This window comes from Dermacentor silvarum, chromosome 11, assembly GCF_013339745.2.
Source record: "Dermacentor silvarum isolate Dsil-2018 chromosome 11, BIME_Dsil_1.4, whole genome shotgun sequence".
Classification (NCBI taxonomy): Eukaryota; Metazoa; Arthropoda; class Arachnida; order Ixodida; family Ixodidae; genus Dermacentor; species Dermacentor silvarum.
Window position 1 is genome coordinate 54,022,689 of NC_051164.1, and position 23,926 is coordinate 54,046,614.

The 23,926-nt window shown below is 44.1% G+C and overlaps 1 protein-coding gene across 1 annotated transcript in view; it reads left to right on the forward strand.

Annotated features, from left to right (window-relative positions):
• The window catches only part of LOC119432592 (neprilysin-4-like), a 50,566-nt gene extending 27,138 nt beyond the window's left edge, over positions 1-23,428 (forward strand). The window contains exons 11-20 of the mRNA XM_049658310.1: positions 1,129-1,227; positions 2,451-2,528; positions 2,594-2,706; positions 4,751-4,809; positions 5,328-5,379; positions 8,086-8,153; positions 10,997-11,127; positions 14,120-14,185; positions 16,116-16,217; positions 23,348-23,428. Of these exons, the coding sequence (XP_049514267.1) occupies positions 1,129-1,227; positions 2,451-2,528; positions 2,594-2,706; positions 4,751-4,809; positions 5,328-5,379; positions 8,086-8,153; positions 10,997-11,127; positions 14,120-14,185; positions 16,116-16,217; positions 23,348-23,428 (849 nt within the window). The remainder of the gene's footprint in view (positions 1-1,128; positions 1,228-2,450; positions 2,529-2,593; positions 2,707-4,750; positions 4,810-5,327; positions 5,380-8,085; positions 8,154-10,996; positions 11,128-14,119; positions 14,186-16,115; positions 16,218-23,347) is intronic.
• Positions 23,429-23,926: the final 498 nt, after the last annotated feature.

Consider the following 23,926-nt stretch of genomic DNA (forward strand, 5'->3'; position numbering starts at 1 on the left):
TGTCTGTCCTGGTCACAAAATGCAGGTTGACATTTAAAGCGATAGTTTTCTTTTGGAGAAAACACGGGGAATGCGGGAGATGGAAATTCAAGACGATGAGCAAAACGAGAAGAAGATGAAAGCAGGAGCCAACGTTTCGACAAGTGGACTCGAAAAAACGTCGTCGAAACGTTGGTTCCTGCTTTAATCTTGTTCTCGTTTTGCTCATAGTTTTCTTTTGCACTTTCGAGGGATTTCGTAATCTTTGTTCGTTTGTCTTCTAACCGCGTTGGTTTCCTAACCGATTCCAATTAACCGGCCTATCTTGTCACCTGTACTGTCCCTCCTGAAATGCCGTTGAGCGGCTTAGTTCGCTGCGAAATTATGTAATGAAACAACGACTGGTACCTAACCGTGCTCACTGCAACATGTATACTATTTAAAGCGTTTAATGTCTCTATTAAAGTGAAGCTTTCTTTGACTTCCCCACAGGGTTTCGCTTGTCTCCTCGGTCGCTTTCTCGCCGAGTAAAATGTGCCGACGGGCTTCGCGAAATCTTACCAACTGGCCGGGCCGTGCAGGTATTCGCTGTGCCACATAACGCAGTGCAGCCTCGAAATTAAACGCAAACTTGTAGATATAGGCCTGCTGGCGACATACAGTTTGGCTGTGGCCGTGCCGTGACCGAGCAGTTTTGAAGAACGGAGGTTGAATTCGTTGATAAAGTGACCGTGAGTTTGGTGCTTTATTACAGGTGCGTGGTTAATGCTTTTCCCTTTAACTCGACTCAGCTCTGATTGATTGCGCATGGTGCTGCTATGCGTCACCGCTCTAATACGCGTAGAAATTTCGAATGTCAGAGTTCACAGGGTGCTCCCTGGTAGTGGAACGTTCAAATTTGCCTAATTTCTGGTCATGGTTCATAAAATTGTTGCCATACGGCGCTATAGAACTTACTGCGTGCATAACAAAATTATCAAACGGATCCTTCAGAACAGCCCAATAAGGCTCACACAGACAAGTTCAAGTGACTTTTACTAAGAGTATGGAGTGATAAATCCAAGAACGCCTGTTGAAAGCATACGGAATGTTACGTTCGCGAGCTTCATTCACTGCCGCTAAGGCCCGTGTATATATTCTTTATTCAAGGTAGAAAAACTTGTGTGGAGCATGAAGCGCACGTTTCAAAAAAGATTGAAGAGGATCAAGTGGATGGATAAAGTAACCAAAAAAAGAGCAGAATACAAGGTAAACCAGCGTTTCAATGTAACCTAAGTGTTTGTTTCTTTATCGCGACGACAAGACGAATTCAGGCTGTTAAGCAGATGGCCCTGTGCTCTACACCATGAGTAATGAGATGCGGTCATATTTGGCTTCCTGCAGAAAAATCAGTGATCATACTGGGTTATTGAGCATGGGAATCATGGGCTGTATGCGTGTTTCTTCATTAACGAAGCCGTAATACAATAGAGCTGCATGTCAATATATGCTCGCTGAAAAGCGGTGTAATTCAACCAAAAAATTGAATTAACAGTCGTAAGTTTGTTTCAATTAAGCATTAATTTCGTATATTATAAACGGTGGCCCAAAATAATCCGAATCCAAAGCAAGTGAATAACAGATGAACATAGGCCTAAGTGTGTCTGGACCATGGCGGTCAACACTTGCCGCAGTACCTGTGGAGAAAGAGGAACCCACGTGAGTAGGCTTTTGACTTTTATATACTTGCATTATATCGCCTTATACTTCACATTTTCTTGATTTGCTTCGGGTTTGGTTTATTTTGGGCCAGCCTGAATATGCATAGGCATACACGAGTTTTTTTCATCACTGGTATTAGCAAAAACGTAACTTGAACTTCGTTCATCAGGCAAGTTTCTCATAAACTAGGAAGTCGGGTGCTTCGGAGAAGTAGATTGCAAGCAAATTAATTAGGACCGTGCTGAGAGAGCTTGAGAACGCCAAATATAATTAGAACAATGGAGAGGATGAGGTTGAATGTCTTTTGTTGAAAATGCTGAATACGTAAAACGGTTGCTTTGTCTTAGTATGCGGTTTTTGCAATCACTGCGTCGAAGGCGCGAGTCAGCCAAAATAAAAAATAAAGAGAAAACAATTCAAGCTCCGTTGGAAATGACTATTCTTATTTCTAGCCAGTCTCGAAATGACAGTAAAAACACATCACATGGGCGCTTACTTTGTATTCCGTTCATTCTCCCGTAACGTAAAATGCGGATTCAGGCTGTCGTGTTAAACCGCTTAAACTACTATATTCAACTCTATTTGTTACCATAATTCTTATGAATACTAAACCAGGGACAGTATTCATCTACGTAATGTATTATCTCTACTTAAGTCATATAGTCAGACTTGTAGCGGGGTTAAGGAAATGAAAACTCTGTAATAACATTTATAGAGGCCGGAGGCGTAGCATCATCAAGATCAATCATGTTCTTTCCCATGGCTTCAAGTTGAAGAATATGACGCCCAAGATCGGCTACCCAAAATGGATGTTGGACACCGGGTTCCTGGAACACCTGTACAGACACGTGAGCCAGCAATGCACGCAGAGTGAAACTATCTGTGGCGTCTTATCTATGTCTCTTGGTTTCAGCTTGACCAGTTGCAGCGTCGTGAACCGTTCATTAGAATCTTGGACAAAATAAGCCAAAACAACGACAAGAACGCTCTTCTCGATCTGCGCCGGCCCTTCAATAAGACGTTGAAGTGAGTGATGTGATTATTTCACGGTGTATCAGGCGCGCGATATAAAAACGACATAGACCTGTCTACACCCATGTCTTCGTTAATTTTGTAATAATCTGACGCCGTATTCTCGGTCGACAAGTTTCCAAGGTACTTTCGGTTTTCGGTGACGTAGCATCCGTCAAGATTTTTTACTGGAGCGAGAGGCATTTTACTGCTGTCTTAGTCAATCAAGATGCGCCGAAAGAGATATCCTTGTAGAAACCTGAATTACTTTTGTGGAAGAGTAATTGGTCACTAGAATCAACTACGCTCTCCCGAATTAAGTAAATTTATTTGCAGTCATTTACGTTTTTCCTGTGACCTGTACTAGTCGGCTTCGATGGTGTTAAATCTGGTGCCAAGTATACGGTCACGAACGGAAGCACCGACACAGACAAACGACGTTCGGGTTTGTCTTTTTAATTTTTTTTCTACGTGTCTGTGTTCTTCACGTGTCAACATTTAGCAAAATTACTTGCGAGGAAGGCAGACAGTCAAAGTTCTTCAAGGCCTAAAATATGTGCGCTTTTGCCGTGGCTCCTATAACAGGGAACTCATATGTGGTTTTTTGAATACATTTCTGTGTGGCCAACCGCAGCACAGGAAAGAGCGGTAAATTTAATTGAATTATTAGTACCCCCAGGGCACGAATGCAATACAGAGCGCAGTGGTGCTTCTTAGCACTTAAATAATACGAAACACAATTTCCGGCTGCAAAATCTTTGCTAATATTGCTCGAAAAACAAGCACTGTCTTGAATAGAGGCAAGTGATCCGGTAAGGCGATTCCATTGCTCACAAGTCTTCGGGATAAACGAGTACAGCAGAACCTTTACATGTGTTTGTTACTGTATGGGCGTGGGGAATTTCGATCAAGACGGAACTGTGGGATATGATAATAAATTTAGTGATATAAGGAAAGCTCACAATTCTTGCGAGGGTGTACAAATCAGAGGAAAGTTCAAGTGCGTTTTCCACGTATGTCACAACGGCTGTGGGGTGATAATTGATAGTAATAAATCTGGCAACATTATCTCGTTAAATCTTCGGCCCTACAACTGCGTGAAGATGGATGATAAGCGAAGCTTATCACCATCACGACAAATGGAGGGTGTACGTAACCGTTCACAGTGCTGAATGCAGGCAGTTTTCCTTTGATTAAAGATTTCTTACGCGTAACGCAAACTCTAAATTCAGCAAGGCCTTCTCCACTAGTAGCCTAATGTTCATTCAACACTTCCGAGGCATTGTGTCGCTGTTCGTCGGAGCGCATCACATTGATTAGGGACAATTAAGTTGTAGAACCACAAACGCTTGCGTTGGATGTCTCGAGTTTGCTCGGTGGCTTAGCAGCATCCACCCGCCAGTGCCGCTTGCGATTCTTCAAAATGAAATTGCTTCAAAATTAAATCTGTCCGTCACGTAAGACAATGAATGCCGCATACCCCTTAAGCAACAGCTCATGCCCCCCATATATATATATATATATGCCATTTTAATGAACACTCCATTGGAGGCTAGCGCTTGCGTTCGCACATTCGTTCTTTCAGTATTCCATCCACTGTTGCGCTGTTTCATATATCAAAAGTATCATATGCTCCGCTGTATCGGTACCTAAAAATTTTAATTTAGGTGCGAGGAACCTAATGTGCAGCCTGTAGTAGCGTGTTTATTATGCTGGAGCGCGTCCTCAGTTTTGGAAAGCTTATGAAGCCATTTACTACTTAAGGTAATTCTATACCAATAAATTATGACTAATATTATTCAAAGCTCTTTCGTGTACGCAAATGTATATTCCATAGCAAGAAATAAAGGTGACGAAGTTGTTGTTCTGATTTTCCTTGATATGGAGCTGAGTTTGCGCATTTCTGGGTTAACTCTGCAACCGCATTTACCAGGTTTACATGCTTGATTCAGGTTACGGCCCAGACGGGCTCCTTGTGCATTTTTTCATGCTCCTCGTATTAAGTTGCGCTGCCCTATAGTTGCCGCCAAACTTACGTTTTGTTTGCGGTCAATTCCAGATGGTACTCTGGTCCTGCGGTCGTGAACGCTTTTTACAGTCCCGACAAGAACGAAATGAGTGAGTGCGCACAATACTCGTGGAAGCCTTTATTGACGATTCTCAGTAAATTATGTGACTTTTAAGAACTGGCGCCGCATACTACACACAGCCACAATGCACCTTGTCAGAGTACGTGCTACCTTTGCTGACTGTGCAAAAACAACTCCTCCTCTCCTCAAAAAAAAAAAGAGAAATATCCGGTGCTATGCTGCTTGGTTGATTTCAATGCGTGTTCTCGCACAGCAGCGAGCCTGCGGCTCCGAAAAAACTCCCTACCGAGTGCTTATCAGTCTGATACGCCAAAAAAGCGTGCTTTATTTAGTGTGTTTAATAAGCGTGAAGGAAAGAAAGGACAAGCGAAATGGGATTTATCTCGACATTTCTTTTTGCCTGCTGTTATTGCGCGTTCCTCGCTATCTCCGTTCACTGACTGCCACCGAGAAAACTCGAGTAAAACTCGTGCGAACGAGAAACTCGGCGCTTCCTGCGTAGCACACCTGTTCCATGTTCAATGCGTTCTTTTTTAATGGTTCCAGTTTTCCCGTCAGCGATACTGCAAGGTGTGTTCTACCAGGAAGGCCTACCAGTGTAAGTGTATAGTTCGTACTCTGTCAACCTGGATTTTTCCTCTTTCACGAGAGGTGGAGTCCAGGCATGATCATGGGAGATGGGGCGGTTGCGTATCAGTTGGAGAGAACAAGGGACAGTTTGGGACAGGCTCATTGCTGGTTCCATTTTGTCAGAGCACGCTATTAAAGCGAAGCTTTCTATGTCTCACTGATTCGTCCGTGAGTGCCGAAAACGAACTGCAGGAAAGCCAACTTAGACAATGAACCATCTGCGCATCTGCGCACACAATAGAACAATCTGCGCATCTGCACACACAATCGTAGAACGCTACAGTTTACATTCGCAGTTGTACCGACAAGAACAATGGGAACAGCAACGCCAGCGTTTCTTGGGTTCGTTGCGCGGTCATTGGCGTTGGACATTGATTCAGTTTGTATGGACGAAAGCTTCGCGTTCGACCATCTTTGTTTAAGAAAGGGGCTTTGATTTTTTATTGCGTTAGGAATTATCTGGACACTCCAAGCAAACTTTTGCCGTCGTCGTCGCCGTCGCCGATGGCGTCGCCGTGAGGTTACGTATATATTTGGGTATGTCTATGCTATATGCCATGCCATGCTACATGACATGCGGTAAATGCGGGTTATAGTGCCACACCATTCTATCGCTAAAGTTGCTCATATCAGGTCTTAGGGTCTTGACAAAATTAATCCTCAGTACTGCAAGTACCTTCTTCCCTCTCTCTCCTTTCTTTTCATCCCTTTAATCCCCTTCCCCCGTGTAGGGTAGCAAACCGGACGTGCGTCTGGTTGACCTCCCTGACTTTCCTTTCTTCTTTTTCCTCCTCCTAATCCTCAGAATCTTGAGAATGACAACCCGTAAACAAATGTCATTGAATAAAACACCGTCAGTGTTCTATTCTCAGACATAATCTTCTCAGACACAAATATTAAAAGGGAAAAGCATTAACACAGATGAAACCTGAAAATCCTGTAATTTTTATTGTAGTGGCTGTTCACTACCTACAGGATCGGCCCAGGAAAGAGGTTTGAAACATACCCGATACAGAAAAGTGGCGGTAAAGTCGCAAAGAAAGATGCTGGCTTTAATGAACAAACATAAATGAAATTGTCCAATGGCAGGATTCAAACAGAGGACCCCTAGCACAAAATCTCGTTTTTACTTAGCTTACGTTTATTATCTGCAAAACATAGTATCCAGTGTGTTGTTTACTTCGAATGCTTTTAAGGAAAGCCTACAAAATTTCATCGAATCGCGTCGTTACAGATGAATTATCTGCCCAGGCAGACATAATTGGCCAAACCAACGCAAGCAATTACATAATAATATAATTACATCAGTTGATAAGTAAAACTTTTACAGCACTTGTTTATATTGCGACGTTAAAGGGAATTGTCGCAGAAGTCTAGTATAGGTGGTCTTACATTTCGGAATTGTCGATGTAGACTGAAATACCCGGTGTCAAATTATTCGTTGAATATTAATAACCTTCACGTGACGTCACAGACCCAGCTTATCACCGTGCCAGTGCATCAGCTTGGCGGCTACGACTAATGTCAGTGCAAGCAATCTTATTGATAGCTTTCATGTGACGTCACGGATCCAGCTTATCATCGTGCCGGTGCACCAGCATGGCGGCTACGAAGACGTCAGTGCAAGGCATCTATACCTGATTACGCTCGGGGCACCGCGAAGCTCGGCTCACGGGGCCACCCTCCAGGTGACGCAGAAAGGCGGTATAAGATAAGGTCTATCTCGCCCCTCCTGCTGAAGTGACTTTATGCTGGATGGGAAGCTAGGCGCACAACGCCAATCGGCATCGTATCTTGGTAAGAAGGAATCGCAACTGCAACTCCACTTTGCGCCGCACTTTGATGGCATAGACAGGTTACGTACGCGGGGCCGCGTGTGTTCTCAGGTAAATCGAATGAATAATTTGACACTAGTTATTTCTGTCTGCGTGACGATTTTGAAAGGCAGAAAGATGTAACGAGATTTTTAAGGCATTTTGCTACAATGTTTCGATATAAACGTGGGCTGTAGTTTAATAATATAATTAGTAGAAAAAAGTAAACATTGGGAGTACTTGTTTTAGTGGATGGATTATTTTCTATTTCATGTTATATTCGCCTCCGCCGATAATTAATCTGTAGTGACGTAATTCGAGTGAATCTCGTAGGCATTAAACGTTATACTTTATATTTTATATAGTCGATCTTATATTCGATTCATGGGCGCCGCCACCCTTGGCCTTTTACACAAACAATTTCTGAGTTTTATGAGAAGATAAGTCACGTAACATGGTCGTGAAACGCTGAACGCATTTATATAACTGTGTTCATGTTTGCGAAACAACTGTAGTACCGTAAACTTCGTTGTTAAAGACAGAAAACAGAAGCGTTATCAGCCCAATATGGCGGCACCTAAACGCTTCCGTAAGATCGTCTATAATTCGATTTTTTACATATTACATTTTAGATTTTGTAAAGAAATAAACATTATAAAAAGAAGGACAGTCATGTGTTTGTCTTAAGGGCCGTGCATTTATTGAAAGGTGGGGAGGCGGGACCATGAATCCTCCAGAGATTAGTGGCACGTCATATTATTATTTGATAATTGAACGTTTCAGCACCTCATAAACGCCGCTCTTCTGATTTACCAACATTGCTTGGTGTCTCGAGATATCTATTTTCTTTCTGTTACCAGTTCACTGAATCTTGGAGCCATCGGCTCAGTCATCGGCCACGAGATGATTCATGGATACGATGATCGCGGTAAGCATGCTCACTCTACTAGAATCTAAAAGTCGATTACTTGGGCTATTAAAATTATTATCGCTTCCATAGAATACTTAAATACGCTTACAGAGGAAGGAAATTAACTAGGATGTAACATCACGTCCCGCAGCCGACCTTCACAAGCCAACTCTCGGTGAAGAATTCCCCTTCGCCTTTTCTTTCTCGAAAAAGTCGGCCTAACACATGACCCTACGTAGGGCCGACTCGGATCTGTGTGCTTGGTTCCCGGTAGGTTTTAATCGACACGCGCTTGTTACTGAGCTTTGTCAACCGCTCTGTGGACATTGTCTTCTCATATGCTTGCCTAACTTCGGTTGTTTATTGCAAGTTCGTCGCAACGTATTAGTGCGACCATCACAGGTTGCTGCCGCGCGCGTGTTTTTTTCATCTTTTCATTTCTTTCTTTTCTTTTTTCCGCAAGAGCGTGCGCTGAGTGCGGCTAGCGGGGTGGTGAAAGACACTAAGACTTACAGCCATGGAGGAAGGAAAAAGATAGGAGGGAGCCTACCGCAACGCGATTGACGCCGACTGTGGTGGCCGAACACGTGTTGAAAACGTCAGAGCACGGAGGATACGTCAGAGCGCGCGGTAGGTTTTAGTACTCCCGGTAATTTTTTTTTCAATACCCATTCGAAACCATTTGAAGCTCTTGAAATAAACAAAAACAAAATCAAGGAAAAAAAACAAGGAAAAATCTTTTCCTTCCTGCAGTGCGAGCAGCTGCCGTCCGAGCGCGCACCGAATAAATACTACCGGTAACCAAACGTCTCGGCAAATCTCGATTCCTCCGTGATCTCGACGCAAGAGGTCACGTGTTGGGCCACCACTGCTGGCTACACGAAGCGTTCGCTTGCCAAGGCTGGCTGCGTGACGTAATGCTCGCTCCTATATTTTCCTTCCTGCATGCTTACAGTGACATAATCACTTGTTAGACCGACTATTCTTGGCTTTCAATTTTGTTACGTAACCGCTTCCTTATCGTTGTATCTTTCCTACGTCATCATGCTCGAATGAATGGTGTTATTAGAATATCGGTAGGCCTGGTTTCCAACAAAAGGGCGTTACGCCTATGCTCTACCGACCGTTTCAACTGGTGTTGTTCAACCAAGGACAGTGGCAGAGTTATTTTTTTTCACCGATTTACGTGTTTACATTTGATTTTAATTGGCATTGTGAGTATTCGAGAAAATGAATATTTCTTGACACGTTTTTTTTTGTACACGCTCATCATTTAGGAACATGAGTGGTTCATTCAATTCGAAAGCTTGGCTTTTCGAATGCCCATATTACACTAGAAGTGACATGCGTACACTGTTTTGCTGTCACGTTCAGTTCGCCGCTTTGGGGCGATGCATTTAAGAGGGAAGCATTGTTAGGCGTACATTCTTTCGTTAGTTGCCGGTGACTGCTTTACGCCGGACTATCACTGTTATCCAATTATTTATAAACGCATGACGTGCCTTCTCTATAAAAAATTGTTTCATGTTGTCGGTGAATCTATAGCGAAAGAGCCTTGCCTAATCAGGCTTCCCATTCGACGAGATTGTGCTGTGCAGTTGCAGTCTCGAGTGAAGGTTAGAACCAGGGATTTAATTACCCACGAATGTGCGGTAAGACGTAATATAAACCGCGGTGAATTGCTTATACTTAGCGGCAACAGGTAAATCACAGCGGTAACGGGTTAATTATACTTTCTCACCATGCGTTTGCCAAAAAACAAGCCAGGGCTTAATTGCTGGTGAAACAATTTCATCACACCTTTTTTCAATATTCTGGAAGGCGGCTATGTTGCATGACAGATCTGCATTTTTTTAAGGGTGTGCGAATATTTGAAAGTTTCTAATAACGAAACGAATACTCTCCTATTCAGTGCGTGAAAAAGCGGTGAAGTGTCGAAAAGCGGTAATCGCAAGAGAAACTCACGTTGGTATAAATCAGTTGCGGTATATATATTAGTTTTGCCTGCAGAGAAACAACCTAAGAAAAGAAAGTATTAGCAAGCATAATATATACAAACGGTCGACAACATGGTTCGCTGGGAAGATTCAGGTGTAACTACGTGAGATTTCTCAAGCAGGCTGAATAAAGTGAAGTCGTTCCTCTTTGAACAATCGCAAACTCAATGCAGAACCAGATACATTTAATGCGCCGGTAGCAAGTAGTGCCGGCAGCGCTTGCTCCACCCTACACGCTAAGAAGTTGTGGCTATATTACAAACGCACGGCTTCGCGCAATCAAATTACACTTCTCATAGCCTTTTCCATAGTGAAGGAATAATCAAACGAAACTGCACGTTAAGGAAACGCACTCTGAAAGCTCTGAATGCGTTCTCACGATGGTTTGTGACAGCGTCTGTGGTGACAATACCGTGATTAGCCATGGTGTGAAGTTTGCGAGCCGCTGAATAAAGATTAAGCTACGGGTTTTAATGGCTCTAATCTACATAGTGAGCTATGAAGGCCGCCGTAGTGGTTGGCTCTCGCCTATCTTTGGCAACCTGGCTTTCTTCAACCTGCTTTTAATGTACGATACACTAGATGACTGGCGTTCGGCCCATATTCTAATGGGGGCCGAACTCGGTCGATTCCCGGTCGCGACGACCGCATTTAGGATGGGGGCGAAATGCAAAAACGCCTCTGTACCGTGCATTGGGTGCGCGTTCAAGAACCACAGGGGGTCAAATTTAGTCCGGAGCCCAACTAAGGGGTGCCTTATAGTCATATCGTGGTTCTGGCACGTAAAACCCCAGAATATAATTTTCTTATTCGCTGCGGTTTCTTCACTCAAACGTGCGCGAATGTATTTTTCTTCCGTGCCAGGGAGCCAGTTCGATGGCAACGGACGGTTGCAGCAATGGTGGAGCAAGAAAACGAAGAACCGCTTCGCGAACAAAACAAACTGCTTCGTGAAGCAGTATGGCAGCATCTTTGACCCCGTGGCGAAGATGCCGGTTAGTACCCTCGCATTCTATCTGTGCTCTGAAACTCTCCGCTCAACCGGCTGACTTTCATGTTATAATTATGTGTAGTGGCGTTTGCTCTTTCAACACATTTGATGGTCGGTGCAGCTTTAGACATTTGCCTGAATCGCTGGCAGTAATCTTTGGTAGTGGGGGGGGCTTTTAAGATTACGTAACGTGAAAGCGCGAGCTGTCTCTGAACGCTTTTACAAGGCTTCGTTAAGCAGCTGTCTTGCTTTATTGTGCTAGAGAGGTGTACTTGACATTTACAACTCTTGATTTCGATGCAAAAGCAAAACTTTCTACTGGTCCCATGACCGAAACGTCGCCGCAGCGCAGAGGAGCGGCACCGGGCTTCCCACGAATTCACATATGTCCCTGTTGTTGCCTAAACACATGGCCCGTACACAGGAGGGCGGGATTGCCCACACTGGATGGATTGAAACGTCCAACATTCGACGACATACCAAAAGGGGTAAAGGCAAACATTTAAAACGTAGCATTTGACAACTAAATAATAACCCAAATTGTTATGTCTGCGCACTGTGCGTCGTCTTCTTTCCTTTGTATTCGGTGTATGGCACTTCTTCGGTGTCATAAAGAAGACGCAGACATAACAAAGCAATATTGATCTTGAAAGTGCGAAATAGCGCTTGATATATAATCTTCTGCTCTTTTTTTTGCCAAAAGCAACAGTGCATTAGAAGCTGCAGAAGTGGCGAATTCAGCTAACACGAACGTGTTTTAATCTCTTTTGCCGGACCACCTTTGACCTTAGCAGGTTTTGTACTCGTAGTAACGTGAGGTTTTTCACGTACCCGAACAATTTCTACGAAAAGATAGGGGCAAATAGACACGCGTGCACGGTAAGTGGCAGGTAAGAGGGGCGCCCCTAGCAACTTGTCGGTCCTTTTAAGCAAGGTTCAATATGCCTGACCTTTCCTATGTGGTGATAAACCGTGGTCGAACACGGCACGTTACTCGAGCCACCTTTCCGAAAGGGGACTTGTTTTCCTTAGCAGGGTTTTATTGCGACTAGCAATTATATGGACACTCCAGGCGTATTTCCGCCGTCGCCATCGCCGTGATGTGCCGCATAAAGTCCAACTGCGATAAGATCGCGGCCGCGCGCCGTATGCTGTGGGTGCGAATGAAAGCATGCGAGGGTGAGACGAGAAGGATGGTGGCTTAATCTGGCGCGTGCAAGAAAGCAAGGCGGAGAGTAAGTGCGCCGCCTTCGATAGCAAGCAAGGCAGCAGGGGGGGTTCTACTCCGGCGGCGGATGCGTACGGCGCGGCTGAGCGCGGCCGCGCGGGCCATATGTTGAAAGCCATCTGCAGTGGGTGCAGGGTCTAGGCTTGCCGAGGGCTGATGGCTTCGTGTGTGCTGTGTTCTCACGGCTTAGCTCACGTTCAAGCGAGAGGCAGCACGAAGGTCAATTCGCTTGGTGTCGCTGCCGCTCTTCCTCACGCCAGCGTTTTGACAGCGAGTGTCCGCGGTTATCGAGTGAGATGTGTTCATGTCTGCCTGTGCGCGCGTGACACCATGCTTGTTAATTTAGTTAGTAAGCGAGTGTTTACAAGTTTATACGACCGATAAGACTACTATCCCTACTTCGTATAGCCGTCTAATTATTAGCTATCGCAATCGATGCTTCGCCTATCGGGCGAAACTGCGACGTTCTTTATGTACCCGTAGCTCACTTTCTCCCACCCTCAGAGGGGGAGGAGTAGAAGAATAAGACGGTGCGCTAGATTAGGGTAGATGAAATCCAGGAGTTCAAGGAATAACGTAAAAAAAAGGGGGGGGGGTGAGGAGGAGGGAGGTTTAGTTTGCGTAAGCGAGGCAACAGGTATGTGTACTCTTTTAGGCTATGTTTCTCTGTTTGCTGTCCATCTTCTTATAGCTGTTTCCAAACTTGCTCAAGGAGAAATACTTCGGATGATGTCTCGTTCACTTTTTTTCTTTTATTTTTTCCCGTATATTCACAGTGATTGTGTGCTGCGCCATTCTTTCAACATGTCGAATAATCGTCGCGTTCTCTTGTCATTTACCCCGCGCGGCCAGGTTTCCGTAGTTGCAAACAATATCCTTGTGCGGTAATATTCGTTTGATCTTGCCTTTGCTCGTTTCATTATTTTCACAGCTGCTTGTTTGCAAACATTCACACACGCATTGCAATAATCCATTGTTACAAGTGCTACCCGCCGTGGTTGCTTAATGGCTATGGTGTTGGACTGCTAAGCACAGCACAAGGTCGCGGGATCAAATCCCGGCCTACGGCGGCCAGCATTTCGATGGGGGCGAAATGCAGAAAACACCCGTGTACTTAGATTTAGGTGCACGTTAAAGGAACCTCAGGCAGTCCAAATTTTCCGGAGTCCTCATAATAACGGCGTGCCTACGGCGTGCCTCATAATCAAATCGTGGTTTTGGCACGTAAAACCCCATAATTTAACGTAATTGTTGCAAGTGCTGTCACAGCAACCGAACGGCAGCCGGTGGTAGCATATAAACGAATAAATAAAAAGGACGAATGAAATACTATCAGCCGAGTTAGGACACAAGTGAGCTGAGCTCTCTCATCGGTGATAACGTTTGCCAGGCGCAGATGCGCACTGCGATCGAATAGAGCAAGATATGGCGCTTTTCCGCGTTCATTTTATAACCGCAATGAATCGCTACGAACAGCAGGTAAATTTCCTGATAGAAATATTTGAAGCCTTATGTGCTGATGACACTTAGAAAATTCAATTTAGTCAGCTTCATAATCCTATAAGTTGCATGGTTAGTGCCTTTGTTCAATGGCAGTTTCCGAAGCTGAAGCATGTCGCGGATAACGGTATACATGTATCGCTGACAGGTCACTGTGACCTGACCAAAATGCCTCGCCTTGTTTATAACCTTTTATTTGTTGCACGCACTTGTTCGAACTAACAAGTTGTCATTGTAATTTTTTGTTTTCTTTCGTACCATCGTCAAGCTCAACGGCAAGAATACCTTAGGCGAAAACATCGCTGACAACGGGGGCGTTAGACTTGCGTTCAAGGTAACGTACCGACAATTTCTGACACGACATCGATAATTTTGACTGCGCTTTCTCCCGGATTATAAGAAATGAACAAGAACGTTTCCGATAGCGACCGTCGATAGCGGTTATCCAAGGGAGCGTCTGCTTCTTCGAAATCCGCTGGAATTTCTTCAGTATTTCAAGTGAAGGTTTATTTAAATGACGTGCCGATTAAATATACAGGATCGTAATAAAAAAACCAAAACAAATTAAGATGATTAAGAATGGGGTGACAATCAGCGGTCGCATTGGAGGAAGGGTGGTTACATGTTGTTCAGAAAAGCGTGCAAACACCTGCTTATGGAGCGATAGATGCCTGGCTCAAAAGACTGCGCATGCATTCCAATATGCAACGGTTCTGCAATTTCACGGGTACGCTGATATATGTACGTAATGAAGTGGACATATTAGTGAAATTTGGTGGTCAGTCACATGACCGACATTGACTTGATGATTGAAGCAGGGTGTACTTTTAGCAAATTGAAATGTTCCCTAGTAAAAGCATAAAGTAATTACGCGTTTGAAGGTGCATATCTGTCGCAGTGAGGATATGTGGGCACCATTTGTTGTTTCATTGCGTGATTCGGTAGAGAAAACAGCCAGTCACCGCCACAATTTCACGGGTATCACAGATGGCTGTATAAGCCGATTCGATAAATGCATACGAGGTGTGGCGCGCAGCTGGTGGCTGCGCGATTGCTCCTTCGCTTTTTCACCAACCCCCTCACCACATCCTCTTAAATAATTTACCCCGACCTCACCGCCTTTCTACTCCCACTCCTACGGACCCGCGATCCATTGATTTAAGGAGTGGATTGTCACAAAAGAAGCTAACGTTTAAAATTGCCCGATATTAGAGATTTAAAGCAACAACGGTGCATGGAATACATTAAATTGTTAGCAGGTGATCTGCACGTTTCCACGTACACGTTGGGCGTCCTAGGGTGAAGGAGAGTGACGGTTAGCGGGGGTGGACAGTCAGAGGGGGCGTAACTGAGAAAAGAGAGTAATACGATCTCTAAGTAATCGGGGGTGGTGATAGGAGGTCAACACAGGAGGAGCGTTGTAAATAATAATAATAATAATAGAAAAAACGAAATCGTATTGCATAGGCAGCGAAATAGGAGCAACCCACGGCTACATGCATTGGACCTGCGTGTGCTCAGAATGATGCAAACAGTCGTACAATATGCAGAAGATGTACACATTAGTAGCAGGATTTCTATTAGTTGAGCATAATATCCCCGTCACAAAGTATTTTTGAGACTACGCAAGAAAAAAGAAAGAACGCGCAGTCTTTGTAATATGTTTTTTTTTAATCGGGATTCACGCTTCGTAGTTCACCTGCTAGCTTCGCGTATGTTAAAAAATGCAATGAGTCAATTTGACTTCCAAAACCAATATAGAGAATTACATGGCTTTAGGGTAAAAGCCAATAAAAGCGGTGACCTGCCTAATTATTATGGCTGAAACAAATACAAAAGCAGCAGGCAGTGTAGAGTGGAAAAAACGAGAAAAGAAACAGAACTGATAAAACTAGAAACATAAGGTACATACGTTTTATTTTAATTGGGATTCGAGGGCTTATTACTATACTGGTGTTCAACAAGATGACGTGGCTGCAGATATACATTTGAACTGTTTCCTTCAATTCGGTGCGCTCGAGTTTTCCTGAGATACGACGCACAGGTTATTTAGCTACTGCTTTTAATTTCAATTAGCTTTGTGAAAATAGGGAAAAAATTAAAAGCGTTTGCCTCACGAGGTTCTAATGACAAGGAGAATAATCTTGACGCTTCTGGAATGATTCGTATTGCTCGGATGGAATGTAAACATAGATGAAAGTTTGCGATCTTATGCTGTCACACGTGAAAGCTACTGAAAGAATGTTTTTTTCTTCATATTCTAGACCTATGAATACCTGTTGAAGACATCCAGAATTCAAGATGTCCGACTTCCTGGCTTAGAACATTTATCGGGCAAGCAATTACTTTTCATCGGAAACGCAATGGTACGCATTTACTGCTCTTGTTCGAGAGCACATGCTCAGGCTTGTGTTCAATGGTTAAGATTGCACGTTCACTTTAGAACACTTAACTGGGTGACGACAGAAGCACACCCAGGTCGTTCCCATCAGATAGAAACAGTATATGTGCGATTTAGGGCAGGACATTTAGAAAGCGGTATGATTTTAATATTCACATAGATAGCACAAATGTGTGGGTGTATGTACTTGCGGTATACAAGGCATTTTTTGAACACTGCATTGGTAGTAGTGGTGTGTTTTGTGCCGCGCAGTGGCAAGCTTCCCGGTCAGCGTAGCCAGTAATAGCCTAGCTTCAGCCTATATAGTAACGGCTTAGTAACAGCCCAGCTAATAACAACCTGGTAACAGCCTAGCTAGTAACAGGCGAGCAGCTTAGCTTTAACAACCTAGTAGCATCCTATAGTAAATCCTAGTAATAGCCTAGCCTCTTCGGTCCCAATGTACTCAATTGGGTACATTGCTTCTATTCCTTTTCAGGATTAGCTCAGCAGGAATTGCGTAAAAAAATGCAACCCCGATTCAAAGTCTGAAGCATGCCGAACAATGTGAAAGTGGTTTAGGCGCATTAATGCTGTAAGATTTTGTGAAAGTTCCCACCAATTCGGTATAGGCCGTTGTGTCATCACAAACGACAAAAGGCAACCATCAAGTAGCTCTCAATTACTATCAGTTGACACAAAAATATAGCACGCAGCATCAGCAATCCAACGTACCACGCGATGTTAGATCTTCATCTAAGTCTATTTGAAGTTTGAAGTTTATTATGATTTTGACCACTAAATACGGTTTTTTTTATGACAATATTCAGAAGGAGAGGGTTTATTTATCCATATACGTGGAGATGCTGCCTCCACAATCTAACACGAATATTTGAACGAAAAAATTTTTTTTTCCACGTTCATATTATAACAGTCGGTATTAAGAGCTGGCTTGAAAACTTATTATGCCCTTGAACTGGCTTCGGGGTTTACGAGGCCAGGATGCACCAGTTGTCAGTAGTGGGACAGCGGCTGATATGTTATTGTTAGCAGGTTTAATCCCCGGACCGGAACAAAATATCAGCAGAAAGGCGTTTATACCAAATAACGGGTATCGGGGCTCACTTCAAAGATTTTCATGCGACCAGTTGGATGGATGCCCCAAGTTTCCCATTAGTAAATCTTCTTGCCCCTATAGCGGGTCTCGTGAGAACTTATGCAGCTAAGTCGATATACCAATAAGAAAAAGCAGGTTGGACGGTACTACTATACTACATGTTTGCGATCGCAGCACACACACTCTGTATTTGAGAGGTGGCTCAGCAAGAAAAAATAAAAATAAAAAAAGCAATCACAAATGACTAGAAGCACCGCCGCGTTCTTGTTCCCGCAATAGCTCTTTGTGACGTCAGAAATTTTGTGCTTACTTGGGTCTAGGTAATAGTTCTTAGATATATATAGACTGCATTGCACCTAACTGAACAATTGACTCAAAGCAGCAAGTTTAGGAACTTTTCGTGCACAGGAACAGTGCCAGTAGGGAAAAATGCATTTACATTTGTGACGCTCCAGTGGCGTAAGCTTTATGATGTATTGGCGCTAAGTTCGAAGCAAGGAATTTGCCTTCATTTCCTTCGCCAGTAATCAAACTTTTCTCGCCGAGTCATTGAAAATACAGTTTTGCAAAGATCCGTGCAAACTAATTTGCTGCTGTTCTCTAGTGGCGCCTTAAGTGAGAGGGTGTCTTTTAAAACAGTTGGGTTTTGTAACATTCTGAATACTGACGTCTCATATCGCACCGTTTGTCGCTGCTTGCATTCTTCACTGTGCGGTCATGCTTTCTTCTTGCTGCCGCTACAAGGAACGAACAATAGCATTCAACCCACAGACAGCAAAACTGAAGGGTTTGTGTTTGCTTGTGGCGAAGGCCAGGTAATAACTTTCAGTATATAGTTGTGTACGGACCTTGAACATAAGCTACCACTTAAGTGACATTATGGTTGTGCTTTTGGCAAGAAATTCTATGCGGTTGTATTTTGTCACCAATGTTCACTATAGTGCACATTGGTGTTCAGGAGACAGTTTGTTCAGGAGAGAAGGAGTGTAGCTTATGAAATTTTAAGGAGTGAAAGTCAATGATACCTAACAAAGAATTGTGAAGATGCCATCAACGATGATCTATAATGTAAGCGAATAGCCGAATGCTTCAGTAGAAAGACATTGGCTTTAATAAAAGAATAATGCCCTTGACGACGTGTATTGTAGTAGTGAGAATATTTATGCAGCATTCGATGTTCAAGTGGGCAATTCCGCAGAGAACAGATTAGGTATAGTTAGACAGCAAGAGCGGCTTAAAGTGGTAAGTAGTTCTTTTTCTGCGATTAACTCGCCCTGCCAGTAGTATGTGCCCTTTGCACTGGCGCCTTTATATCGGTGGTGAATGTTGAATCAAGGACCACGCAAACGGTCGAAAGGGGCTATTAGCTTTAAAGTTTGACCACAAAGGGGAATACAGTTATGCAGCTGCCTAGGAGCAGCCGGGACAGGGTGTCTGGTATATTACAGCCTTACCATAGTTATCTAATTATGTATACATGAGAGTATTAGGATACTATGCAGTTTAATCAACGAAGCAGCGTTTTCCAAGCAGGGCGTTGCGGAATTTAGAACGTCAAAGAGATTGCTACTGCTGAATTTATTGCATGTAATGTGAAGTTTGCAGCAGCTGCATAATATATTAAACGTTTATGCGCTGACTTACTAACGCGTAGCATTTAAGGACTTCAATGCTTCTGTTGCATGTCTATATATGCGTATTTATGGCTGATGATGATAATGATAATGATGATATGCCTATTTTGAAATTTACATTGTCGAGATGAAGGGGAGAGAAAAAAGAAACTATGGTCCTGGTTATATCGTGAGCTGTGTGGTGCGCGACCTTTACAACGAAATGACCTGTATGACGGACGATTTCCGAGACCCCGAGCAATTCGTTATAAAGCGCGTTCGACTGTACCCGTCCGTGGTGGGCATGCCTGCAAGTATTACAGTGCGCTATTTTGTGTCACCGGCGAGCATTAGTCAGCGTTCAGACTACGTGCTCTACGTACGGATTGTTCGCATGAATCGTAATCTTAAGCGCGTAAAACGCAGCTAGTTTGTTCACACTATTTGTCGAATTGAGCGGAAAGCAGGCAACATACGCAACCAGACTGGTCGGTAATGTCGGAGTACGCGTTACTTTTCACATCACAGTTACTATTGTTCAATCACCTTTAATGACGTCCTCCTCCGCATATAAATGATATTTTTAGTCCAATAAGTCTCGTAGATGTTAGCTGCTCGTCGAAACTGCGGGCATGCTATGCCGCAAAAGCACCGTAGGTGCCATAGCTGTCTGCAAATTGTTTTTCTCGAAATTCTTTGTCGGCGCTTAGAACAGCTATGATCAACAAAGTTCTGTCGTGATACTTTCGTTGACCGCATATTCTTTTTAAATGAGCGTATTACTCTTAAACGACCAAACATGCAAAACAAATTGACTGTGGTGAACTCTGTTACGCCTGGGTGTGCGTAGCGCGAGGTACGGTTAATCTTATTGTTTAGCTTGGTTCTCTCTCTACGGTTACATCTTTATCGTTTAGCTTCGTACGTCTGAGTTTTTAGGTTTGGTTGTTGTCTCTCGTTAAGTTATGGTTACATTGAAGACTACACATTTTTAAAGTGTAACGCATTTATTTTGAAAGTGTTCATCTTGTTTTTCGCAATTACCACAAAGACGGCCCGATGGTCGGTGAGGCAGGATGATAAGGGGTTGTCGTCCAGTGACTTGAACACGTTTAGGGTGCTATCCTCATCTGAATCCACTCGCCTGGCCGCTTCGTACTTACGACGCTTCTCGAGGCGTGCGGCTCGTTCTTCTTCCGTGTCCTCGGCTCGCTGCCTCCTCTTGGTTTCGTTCCGACGACGAAGCCTGGCTTCTTTCAGTCTCTCCGACTCACTTTCCACATCTGCCGACGAATCCCACCGAGCCGCCCCTTCTATATATAAGATGCAACGCCGGCTCCTCTTCTGTTGCAACGCGGTTTCACCGGCTAGCTAAGCTGAGCCGCAGCAAGTTTTTTAGATATTGTTTTTGCGCGTGACCACGACGACATGACATCACATTAGACGCCGACAGCCCGGGCCCCTAACCCTTTCCCTCTCATTGATAAGTATAGTCATCATGAGATTTTGTGCCAAAATGACCGATGACGACTATGCTCGTCATCAACAAAAATTTGTCACACAGGGAATCTTTGATGACTATACTCGTTATAGTTGTGTGTCTTGATGCTAGATGGCCATGCTTGTCGATGTTGTGACATTTGTGTCTCGGCTTCAATTGTATTGCCGCCTCCGATACCGCCGCATGAAACATGGCTGCCTCCTCGAAACGAGGTAATGAAAGCGCGCGTAAAAGGAAGTTCTTCGACGACTGCTCGTCAGACGACAGGTCTCTAGAGGTGCATAGTGTGTTACCAGTCTCGCAGCAAAGACGATGCGCAGCAGAAATGGAAGGAAACGCCGTACTGGTGCGAACAGTGCGAAGTTGGCCTCTGTGCCGCGCCTTGCTTCGAAGTCTACCATACCAAGACGGCTTATACTGACTGTGTTAGGAGCTGTGCAAAAGTAACCGCTATTCATGTACGTGTTTTTGCACCGTTTAGGTTATCATTGCGATAGCAATTATATTGACACTCCAAAGCGGATTTCTGCCGTCGCCGTCGCCGTGAGGTTCCGTATGACGTCAACGGCGATGAAATCGTCGCCGCGCGACGTATGCTGTATGTGCGAGTGAAAGGGCGCGAGGGACGCGCGCTTTCACGGGGAGCGAACGCACGGCAGAGAGCAAACGCGCGTTCTGCGCTGTGCTGCATGAAGGGCTGCAGAATTAAGCGTTTCTTTCCTTCTTTACAATCACCATATGTATATATATATATATATATATATATATATATATATATATATATATATATATATATATATATATATATATGTATATATATATATAGAGAGAGAGAGAGAGCAAACGCGACTTCTTCCGTCGCACGAAAGACCGTGGGGGGACGGGAGGGAGGGGAGGCGACGTTTAGCTGCGGCACCAAATGCCTATTTATACAAAAACGTTGCGAGGCGAGAATGTGGTAAAGAGTTCCGACGTTGCTCGACGAGTTTCCCGTTCTGACCTCGTCGAAAACTTCTGAGCCACTCCTAGAGGCACCGGCAACAGCACTAACGCCGCGCGCGTTCGGTGCGAACGCGGGCAAAACGCCGACGGCGTCAACAACAGTTCTGCGCGTTGCTGGTGCTGCTGCATGTCCAAGTTTATACAATTGATAAAACTACTATCCCTGTAGCGCTCTACTATTTTTTTTCATATTCTCTGCTGTCATAGTTTATTGCGCCCTGACAAACGCTTTTCTGCAAGACATTGCGGCCATGCTGTGAAGCCATCTTCGAGCTATCTTTTTTACGCAATTAATGAAATAAAGCAACCCAATTGAATTGAAACAATGCTGCAGTTTTATTCAGAAAGAACATCTCTACAAATTGAGCGAAAAAAAACTTCCGGTAAATTTGGTACAATTTTCTTCTTCCACGGTAGGGAAAGGGCTTATGTGCTTCGTACTTTAAAAGAACTCGAGAACGCCTGGGCCGTTATAGTTACGGTACCAGCAGATACAAAGTGGCCACCAAAATTTTACACACGATGCCATGTTTTAAACCAGTAGCGAAGAAAACTAATCTCAAACATGGCATAAAACACACATTTATAATTAAAATCACCTAGTTATCAGAAGGACTGGTGGTGTTTATCTCTCGCGGAGAGTATGTGCTTTTTTGACGGTCTACTTAGTCTATACTGAACACATGGCGCTCAGTGTTGCCTGAGAAATGATACTAGTGGTGCTTACATTGTGTGTGAGCTATTACTGGAAGGACTTATCTTGTTCGGGTGATAATGTTCTACCCGCTGGCCTTGACCATCGGTGAATCCGGCAGCTTAGATCGCGTTTATTTCTTTTCGCAGCGTTGTGTTTAAAAAAATTCGCGTAGGGAGTACAATTATTAGCCGCGTTTACCAGAATGCGATGCTACCGCTTCGCATTTCCTCGCACGTCCTCATAATGCAATTAACCCTCGTACGTGTGACTGCGTCTGAAACGAGCTAGTGATTGTTGTCGGCGAAAGCACGTCGAACTGTGAGTACACACGATCAAATGCCACGTGCTGCCTTTTGCAGCGAAGCTGTTAGCCTTTATCTAGTTGGTCGGGATTTTTCGTGACCGCCTGCGTGGACCTCTGCTCACACAAGATAGTGGGCCGATCCCAGAGACAGTGTAAAGAAGCGGGAAGTGCGCAGTATGCAGCTGCTTCTCTAAGAGGCATCACATCACGTCATCAGGTGACCTCATCCCTTGACGAAGACGTCATCGCGTGACGTCACGTTTAACGTGACGTCATTTATTGACGTCATCGGATTACGTCATCGGGCGATATCGCGACGTGACGACGCCCTTCCGCGTAACGTAACGTTTGACGTGATGACGTCATCAGGTGACCTTTGGTGCGATGACGTCATCACGTCATCACATGACGTTTAAGGTGATGACAAAGTCATGTTTCGTCATCATGTCAAACGTCACGTCATCTCGTTGTCACATGGTTTTTTGGTACCATCGGATGTTAACGCCGAATTTTGCGCTTCGTGGGCCATATAATGATTTCGTATTTTTAAAGAATGCCCCTGCCCCCTTCAGCAGTTGTAGTGGCGGTTTTCCATAGCTTCGCTTGGCATCCACATTTTTTCTTGGTCTCCTCTTACTTGATGCGCTAGCCGTTTTTAAATGACTAATTCTTTGGAGGCGACTTCACTCACATAAGCTACTTGCTGCTGACGCTTTAAGGCGATGCGTCTTCCAAGCGCTTCCGCTGGGAAGATGGACGTCATGCGTTGCTGTAGGCGTACACGCGAACGTGGCTAGTACCGAATCCTCCGCATCAACGATTATGAGTAAAATATAAGCGATCGCGTTCTTCTTCTGGTTTTGAAAATCCTTTCTTCTACAGGTCTGGTGTGCGAAATCTCGGAAGGAAGCCCTTCGGCAACAAATTCAGTATGACAGTCACTCCCCAAAAAGATACAGGTAAGATGACCACTCAACTCCAAAAACCACACAAGGCGTGATAATGTGCATTTATATCTTTTTCCGCTAGAGATGGCTGTTTAAAAGGTGGTGGTAACGTCACTCGGACAGCCAAAAAACGGAAAGGAATTTGCTTCATAAATGATCTGTCTTGGCGCAATCATACAAGTTAACGTTTGAACACCAGCTCTATATGAAACCAAAGAGATTCATTATGGCATTGATCTTTTTTGAAATTTCTTCTGCGTTCAGCATAATTGAGGACATAAAAGAATATGAGAAAAGTAGTCTCGCCTAAATCGTGAACCAAGCAGCAACGAAGTATTTCATGCCCTGCAAGCATAGGTAGCCTCCAACTTGTCCTCAGCGTTGCTCGCAGTTTCCAATCATATGCAAGACCATCAGTAACAAGGAAAACAGGCCTTGACGCTTCATGATATGACAAAGAACAATGTTATCTACAAAAATGTACCGCACTAGAAGATGTAGCAGACACTAATTT